Source organism: Podarcis muralis, chromosome 5 (genome assembly GCF_964188315.1).
Source record: "Podarcis muralis chromosome 5, rPodMur119.hap1.1, whole genome shotgun sequence".
Lineage (NCBI taxonomy): Eukaryota > Metazoa > Chordata > Lepidosauria > Squamata > Lacertidae > Podarcis > Podarcis muralis.
Genome location: NC_135659.1, coordinates 79,552,889 through 79,561,778, shown reverse-complemented (window position 1 = coordinate 79,561,778; position 8,890 = coordinate 79,552,889). Strand labels below are relative to the sequence as shown.

The 8,890-nt window shown below is 49.4% G+C and overlaps 1 protein-coding gene across 1 annotated transcript; it reads left to right on the top strand.

The window, feature by feature from the left end:
• Positions 1 to 831: 831 nt before the first annotated feature.
• Positions 832 to 8,890, top strand: KCNK15 (potassium two pore domain channel subfamily K member 15). The gene is made up of 2 exons (XM_028735058.2): positions 832 to 1,973; positions 7,891 to 8,890. Exons 1-2 carry the CDS (start codon positions 1,646 to 1,648, stop codon positions 8,796 to 8,798), a joined length of 1,236 nt encoding a protein of 411 aa, XP_028590891.2. The 5' UTR covers positions 832 to 1,645; the 3' UTR covers positions 8,799 to 8,890.

Below are 8,890 nucleotides of genomic sequence, written 5' to 3'. Positions count from 1 at the left end.
TGTAAATGTAGGGAAAGGATTTGCTGAAAATTGAATCTGAAATTAGAATACAGAAAGGGAAGGTATGAGGAAGTCGTGAAAGTAAGCTTAAAGAAAGTAAAAATTGAGGTTATACGTGTTTTATTTTTTGTACCTTTTTTTTTTCTTTTCTTTTTTCTTTTTATGCTATGGTGTTTGTTAAAACTTCAATAAAAAATTTATTTAAAAAAAAAAGGAAGAGACCCTGGGGATCATCTAGTCCAAGGCAGGAATATGTGCCTTTCCCATATGGGCATCAAAACTGCAGCCTTGGTGTTATCAGGAGCACCAAGCTCTAACCAACTGAGCTATCCACAAGATGTCATTCATGACGGCAACAATTCTGGATGCCTTTAAAAGAATATTAGCCAAAGGCACAGAGAATGTGATCCATAGCTACTAACAGCAATGGCTCTGTTCCACCTCCTTTGTTGAAGGCAGCATGCTGGGCATCACAAACTGAGAGACAAATGGAAGTCCTCCTTCCAGGTTTCCCAGCGGTGGAATGGTCTTCCTTGAGAGGTGGTGGACTCTCCTTCCTTGGAAGTTTCTCAGCGGAGGTTGGATAGCCATCTGTCATGGATAGCAGAAAGTTGGGCTAGATGACCCTCGAGTCCCTTCCAATTCTATGATTCTATGATCTGGCTCTGAGAACAGGATGAGGTCTTGGTCTGGTCCTCTTGCATCCTTTTAGGAAGCAGCCTTCTGCTGCTTCCTAAAAGGATGCAAGAGGACCAAACCAAGAACAACCTTTACCAAAGGTGTCATAGGCTTTGAAGACACTCAGGAAGCAAGGGAGAAACGTGCTAAGAGGAAGGCACGCTTGGCAAATCCAAACCGTGATCAACTCCCGCCCGGAAACCAATGTCCTCACTGTGGAAGGACGTGTGGATCCAGAATTGGCCTCCACGGTCACTTACGGACTCGCTGTTAAAACCGTGTTTATGGAAGACAATCTTATTCGGCTACGAGTGATCGCCAAAGAAGAAGAAAGAAGAAGGCTGTTCTTAGGTTAGGATCTTATCCCGTTTCTGGGCTTGTCCTCGTCCTGAACCGACAGTCTTAAATCCCCGCTGCAAAAGCATCGCGCAAAGGAGCAGAAGGCGAGGGGGTAGTTCAGAGAGCGGCCGTGGGAAGAGTACCGATCCGTTTGCCTTCTCCTCGAGCGCGCTGTAGGTGTGGCCCGTCCCCGCGCGCCAGCCCCGGCCCCGCCAGCCCCTCCTCCTCGCAGCCGGCGCTGGCAAGCGGAGGCGTGGCCGGGTCCGGCGAGTCCCTGCGGCGGGAGCACGCGGGGAGCAGCGGCGGGAGCAGCGCCGGCTCCTCTTCCTCGCCTCCGGAGCTGCGTGGCTGCGATCGGCGCAAGGAGGGAGCTGCACCGAGGCGCTGAGGACGAACGGAGCCGCCTCCGGTGCCTCGCGGGAACCGGGGCTCCGGCGGGGGGGGGCGCTCCCGGTAGCCCCCGCTTGCGCGACGAGAAGCGACCCTCGATGTGAGCGGGAGCCGGGGTGGTCGGGCTCCGGGGAGAGGCTGTGCCGCGAATGCCCCGGGCTCCGAGGAGGCCGTCGTCCGCCGAGGCCGGCAGCTCCCCGCGCGGCGGTGCCATGCGGCGGCGGCGCCCCCGCGGCTGATGCGCTGTGCCCGGGGCAGCGGCGCCCGGCTGGCCGGCCTCGCCATGAAGCGGCAAAACCTGCGCACGCTGTCGCTGATCGTGTGCGTCTTCTCCTACCTGCTGGTGGGCGCCGCGGTCTTCGATGCGCTCGAGTCGGAGGCCGAGATCGGCCACAAGCGCCTCCTGGAGCAGAAGCGCAGCGGCCTGCGGAGGAAGTACCGCTTCACCGCCGAGGACTACCGCGAGTTCGAGCGCCTGGCGCTGCGGGCCGAGCCGCACCGAGCAGGCACGCAGTGGAGGTTCGCCGGCTCCTTCTATTTCGCCATCACGGTCATCACCACCATCGGTGAGTGCGCGATCCCCAAAGCAACCCATCGCTGGGTGCGCCGGGCTCTCTTCTGTCACTCTCCAGGGCAGGGACAGGAGAGCCTGTGGAAGTCTTTAGACTCCAACTCCCATCAACCCCATCCAGTATGGTCAATGGCCAGGGACGATGGGAGTTGGAGTCCAGTCCAGCAACATCTGGACGGCCACAGGTTTCCCACTCCTGGACCAGGAGTCGGTGTGGGCTTGTTTCCGCCTTGCTCAATTTGACCCCTTTCTCCACCTCCCCAGATCCCCATTGTGGTCCACTAATGTGTGTTAAATGTACAATGCAGGGGTTCGTCTTTGCAATCAGTAAAGACTTAACCAGTGTCAACCTAGTCAACCTAGCCATTTTTACCCCAGAGTTAACCATGCTGGGCTGAAATGTGCAGAAGGGAAGTTGATTCTGAACTTCCATCCCTTCATTGGTTCTGTGTGTGAACCAACATATGTACATGCAGGTTGTATGCATTTTGCCATAGTGTGATCTGCAACCTGCATTTCGTAAGGTCCATGCAGTAGGGAGGGGCAGCCTTCATGCGCTCAGGTTGTGCATGTGTAGACTGTGCATAGAGAGCCCTTGAATGCCCAGGAGATCAGGAATGGTAGCAGTGTGTGCCATCTTGCACTGTCTCCACGCATCTGGCTTAATGTCATTTCCAAACATGTTGAAAGACCTCATGAGTAGAACATTCTCGTTTTAAGAATATAAGATGTCCCTTGCTGGACCAGCTCAAGTTTCATCTAGTCTATCGTTCTTAGCAAGAAGCCAACTTCCAACAAGCTTTAGATGTTCTGGCAGAAATTGATCAGTGGGTCCTCCAGGAGACCTTGAGCTATCTCCAGTCCACATGGGCTGGGCATCAGCAGGGTCAACTTTCAACCTTGGCTTCAGCCCTAGAAAACGTGGAGCAACTACAGTGAAGGGCACCTGCAAGTACATATGTACTGAGTGCTTTGTCTCCAGTACAGTGTAGCCACAGCTAGCTTTCTCTCACCTGAAATTGGGGGCAGAGTTTTCTTGGCAAAATACAGTGGCACCTCGGGTTACAAATGCTTCAGGTTACAGACGCTTCAGGTTACAAACTCCACTAACCCAGAAATAGTACCTCGGGTTAAGAACTTTGCTTCAGGATGAGAACAGAAATCATGTGGTGGTAGAGCGGCGGCAGCAGGAGGCCCCATTAGCTAAAGTGGTGTCTCAGGTGAAGAACAGTTTCAGGTTAAGAACGGACCTCCAGAATGAATTAAGTTCTTAACCCGAGGTACCACTGTACATGATTTCTCAGCCAAGCTTCAGACCCAGCAGTGCCCATTCAGCAGGTATCCAACCCTCTTCAAGCACATCAATACCACTACATAATGAGCAAGTGAATTTGAGGACACTTTTGCTTCTTGAGAGATGAGCATAAATTGCCACCATATAAAACCAAGTGTCCACAGGGTTTGGCAGTTCCAAAGCCACATTAAAAGCAACCAAGATCCTCTCATGCTCACTTTTGTTGCATTTGCCACTGCACCACCTATAATTTCTGCACCTAACTCTCGTAATCTCTGACCGCTGGCCCAATGGGAGTCCAACAACATCTATAGGGGTTCAGGTTCCTTGCCTCTCTGCATTATGTGGTGTCAGTATGTAAGAACTCCAGACAATCCCTGCTGGGTCAGGCCCATGGGCCATGTAGTCCAGCTTCCTGTTCACACAGCAGCCAACTAGATATCTGTGGGAAGCCTGCGAAGATGGACACAAGCACCCCAGCACTCTTCTTACCTGCGATTCTTGCCACTAGTATTCAGAGGCACAATGCCTCTGACAGTGCAGGTGGAACATAGCCAGTGAAGAGTTAAGGTCATGAAGATGGATAACAAGCACCTATGGGTGCTTACTGCAGGGAGCAAACAACTCAGCAGGCAGACCTGTCCCTGTTCTTTCTGTGGCATTTTTGGGTCACTGACAATCATGCCATTCACTGTCTGGGGAGCTAGTGTCCTGAATACTCATTTTAATGAGCAACTATGAAGTTCTTTATTGAACCTCAGTAGAGGAAGAACCTTTTAAACATTGCAATAAGAAAGGACAACAGCAGCTCCCCTCTCGTCCCATTATAAAAGCAATTGCTCCATTTGCTGCAAATATATATATACTATACACGTTTTCTGTATCCAGGGCGTTCATCTTGAACTGCCTGTTCTTTGGAAAGTACAGTTAGCACCAATGATGGCACTTTCCCACAAGGGGCGAGGTAAACCAGAAGAAACAGGAGAGTGTCCTGCTGGCTTTGGACCTGCAGACGTCTGGCATAATAAATGGGCATGCCATGCTGTCGTCATATTGCTGTGGCGCGTGTGTCACTCCCATCGGCTGTGCATGATGCTCTCATCATCAGCATGCAGCCTTTTGTCCTCTTGCTGACTGTCTCTGCTGTAGGAAACTGGCACCCAGAGGTGTCCCTGCCATGAGGCAAGGGGAAGTGGCTCCTGAGTAAATGTTGTTGTCATGGGATAAGAGGATGGGGCCTTATATGGATTGGTAACTGGCTTAAAGAAAGGGACGCTGGTGGCGCTGTGGGTTAAACCACAGAGCCTAGGGCTTGCCGATCAGAAGGTCGGCAGTTCGAATCCCCATGACGGGGTGAGCTCCCGTTTTTCGGTCCCTGCTCCTGCCAACCTAGCAGTTCAAAAGCACGTCAAAGTGCAAGAAGATAAATAGGTACCGCTCCGGCAGGAAGGTAAACGGCGTTTACGTGTGCTGCTCTGGTTCGTCACAAGCGGCTTAGTCATGCTGGCCACATGACCTGGAAGCTGTCTGCGGACAAACGCCGGCTCCCTCGGCCTATAGAGTGAGATGAGTGCGCAACCCCAGAGTTGGTCACGACTGGACCTAATGGTCAGGGGTCCCTTTACCTTTTAACTGGCTTAAAAAAAGGGAAGAAGAGAGTAGGAATAAATGGACAGGTCCATTAATTGAGGGCTGTAAGAATTGGGGTCCTCCAAGGATCTCTATTGGGACCAGGATTTCTTTGTTTTTTAACAATCCTAAGTGGTCTTAAGTTGGGGGTTAACAGTGAAGTGGCCAAGTCTACAGATGACAGGGTAGTGGTGGGGAAAAACTACAAGCATTCCAAAAGGATCTTTCCGAACTTGGGTGAGTGGGCAACAAAATGGCAGGCGATGGTTGATGTAAGTGTAAAGCGATATACACTGGGCCCCAAATTCCAAATGCGCATATTTTTAGCGACTGTATATTGGCTTGGGCTTGGGCCTCTGATGAGCAGCAAAAGGCAAATAATAAATATTGTAAAGCAATAACTGAGGTCTGTGTTGATGGTGAGACTTAACAGATCTTGGGGCCATGGTGGACAGCTCAATGAAAACATTGGCCCAGTGAGCTGGTTTACACATAATGCTAAGCCAAACTACAGCATCGTTTGAAAGTGTGGGCTCCTGCACCGCTGTGAGCCAAGCCATGCTTTGGCTTTGTCATCTGAACCTGGTTTCATGGCTTGTCTTCCTCCAGACAAACTTCCTGGTGACTACTAGGTCACCATGGCAACAGATGCAGGAGGGATGCTATGTGGAGCCAACTGCACCACCCCTATTATTACACCTATTCCACACTCATCCTCTGAACTCAAAACAACTTGCATGTGGTTTCTAGGTGGGCTTCCATCCAGATAGTCTACAGCAAGTGTGGCTGATGTGTGGCCCTCCCACTACAACTCCCATCATTCCTGACCATTGACTATGCTGACTGGGGCTTGTGGGAGTGTAACCCAACGATATGGGTAAGGCTGATAGTTAGAGGGGCTTGCAGAGGCCCCTCATTCTTCTAGACTAGGCTACAACTGCTGTCATCTGTGACCATTGGCTATGCTAGCTGCAGTAGATGGGAATTGTCATCCAACAGAACTGGAGCGCACCAGGGTAGGGAAAGGCTGCTTTAAACCATTTCCTGGACTTAGCCTTTGTCTAGCATCAGATATTTGACAGCTATGTTATGGACAGCATTCCCCTACATAGGTGTATGGTTTGCTAACGTATGCGGGAATTAAGGTCAACATCAAGAGGTGGAGTTCTGTTACCCTCCATCATCTGCAGTTTGGCAGGTGCTTACATTAGAAAGGTATGAGATGGCTGCATGAGGAACAGCAAACAGATACACAACATTTGATCCTTGTTTGTGGGATTCTTTCTCCCTCCAAAGAGGCCCACCCTGCTTGTCTTTTGGTGAATAGCAAAAATCTGGCTCTTTCACATTATTCAAGAGGGAGAGACTTTTTGCTGTTTTCTTATTATAGCTTTTAATGAATTGTTAGATGCGACGAGGGCAGAAGGAATCATAATACAGGATCAGAAATATTTTCATATACTGAAATATGCTACAATGTGTCATAGACTTCCCAGGGATGATTTAAACCTTATTTATTTTTAAAGTCTGTCATCTGTATTTCCAAGGCAAGTTTATGAGATCTAAAACAATCTGTTGGAAGCTCAATGAAAATTGCATCAAAAATCTTCAGAATAAAAGAAACGGTCGATTACTATTAAACATCTTCCATCCCATAACTCAGCAAAATGGCAACAACATAAGATGATTGCTCTTTAATGAGTCAGGCTTTTGATCTGTTACTTGGAGGCCGTTTGGTGTGATGGGCTAATCTCGTGGAGTGTAAACAGGCTTAAATGGTAGAGTTTGTATTTGCTGGGACTAGAATATGGCTTTTGGTGGCTCTTCTGTCCACAACAGTTACAGCAAGTTGTAGTGTAATGGTCCATCCAGATACTTTGACCTCTGTGTATTGCAGAGGTTACCAGCTTCCATCAGGCTTGTGCAGCTGAACTACTGCCATGAGGAATTGTAGTGGTGTTGGGTATATTGCACCCACCTCGGTGTGGTCCTCTCTTCTTGTTTATCTGACTGTTTTGAAAATGGGGCCCAGGAAGAAGCTATTGACGATGGACAAACATTAACATTTCCCCCTTCTGCAGTCTCAGGTTTCCCTATGGCTCACCTTATCTCCTGGAGCAGTTGTTTCATTCAATGATGATGCGCAGCAAAGGCAATACTAACTGAAGTACACCGAGTGAAGCTTACACTTGATTAAATTAGAAGCGACTCTAGTGGGTGATATGAAAAACTGCTGAAAATTAGGACATGTGGGGTCATCAGACTGATAATTTGGACATGTGCTTGAGAACCTCTATAATGCAATCAAAGCAAATATTTACTTACCGTATTTTTCGCTCTATAAGACGCACCAGACCACAAGACGCACCTAGTTTTTGGAGTAGGAAAACAAGGAAAAAAATATTCTGAATCTCAGAAGCCAGAACAGCAAGAGGGATCGCTGCGCAGTGAAAGCAGCAATCCCTCTTGCTGTTCTGGCTTCTGTGATAGCTGCGCAGCCTGCACTCACTCCATAAGACACACACATTTCCCCTTACTTTTTAGGAGGGAAAAAGTGAGTCTTATAGAGCAAAAAATATGGTATTTCATATTTTGGGTCAGCTGATAACCTGAGTTCTCTGGGCAACATACAAATTAAAATGGATTAGAATTGCAGTACCAATGAAAAATAACCTGTAGCAACAATAATGCCCCCCAAAATCAGAGGAGAGATACAGAACTGGATTCATGAGACCTGGTTTCAGGTCCCCTTATTCATCCAGGAAACTTTCTGGGTATGCTTGGGCCACTCGCTGTCTCTCAGGGTGTTGTGAGTTCAAAAATGGGCTTCTGTGTTTCACCCTGAGCTCCTTGGAGGAGTGGACTAAATAAAACATTTTTTGGGGGTGTATGGGAATAATTCTGTGACAAAGGATTGTGTTGACATGGTTCTCCATTCATTAATACGCAATCTAGAGAAATGCTTACGTTTTCTCTTCTTTTGCCACAGGTTACGGACATGCCGCGCCTGGAACGGATGCTGGCAAAGTTTTCTGCATGTTCTATGCGATCCTCGGCATTCCCCTCACCCTGGTGATGTTCCAAAGCCTTGGCGAGCGCATGAACATCCTGGTCCGAATGGTGCTGAAGAAAATAAAGAGGTGCCTGGGAATGAGGCAGCCAACCGTCTCCATGAAGAACATGGTGGTGGTGGGCTTCCTCTCCTGCATGGGGACGCTGGGCATCGGAGCAGCCGCCTTCTCCTATTTTGAAGGCTGGACTTTCTTCCACGCCTTTTATTACTGCTTCATAACCTTGACCACCATTGGGTTCGGAGACTTTGTGGCCTTGCAGAAGCACGAAGCTTTGCAGAAGAAGCCCCCTTACGTCGCCTTCAGCTTCATGTACATCCTGGTGGGCTTGACGGTGATCGGGGCTTTCCTCAACTTGGTCGTCTTCCGGTTTTTGATTATGAACTCGGAAGACGAGCGGCGGGACGAAGAGGAAAGGGCGTCTCTGAGGAGGGCCAGGAATTACATCAGCCGGGAGGAGAACCGGGGCAGGAACGACCTCCTGCTCCCCATCGAAGACGGGACAAGTCAGATGAACCTCCTGCCGTTGATGCAAGAAGAGGCCGGGAGACAGAGGGGCAAGTCCTCAGGCTCCACCACGAGAGTCCCTTCCTTCTGCAACTGCCTGTGCTACCGGCCGCGGCTAAGCAGGAGCCCAGTTCCTTCCCAACCAGAGGCCTTCAACTGCCACACCAACCTTGTATATTACAATTCCATTTCTTACAAAATCATGGAAGTCTCCCTGGGCGGTAAGGACCACACTGGCTTGTCTTCCCCCCGGAGCACTCTGTCGTCCAATAGTCCCAGCTGCCGGGAGCACTCCCAGCTGCGGAGGAAGTCTATCTGATAAACGTGCATGCTCTTTTTGGACTTTTTTTTTATTACTCTGAGCTGTGTTCTGCTCCTGAACTTCTTTTGATGATAAATTATGAACTGAGA

Bases quoted from the DNA above. Each gene is read 5' to 3' on its own strand.
- KCNK15 (XM_028735058.2), top strand. From the start codon at position 1,646: ATGCGCTGTGCCCGGGGCAGCGGCGCCCGGCTGGCCGGCCTCGCCATG. The intron at 1,974-7,890 runs GTGAGTGCGCGA...CTTTTGCCACAG, and splicing joins CACGGTCATCACCACCATCG to GTTACGGACATGCCGCGCCT.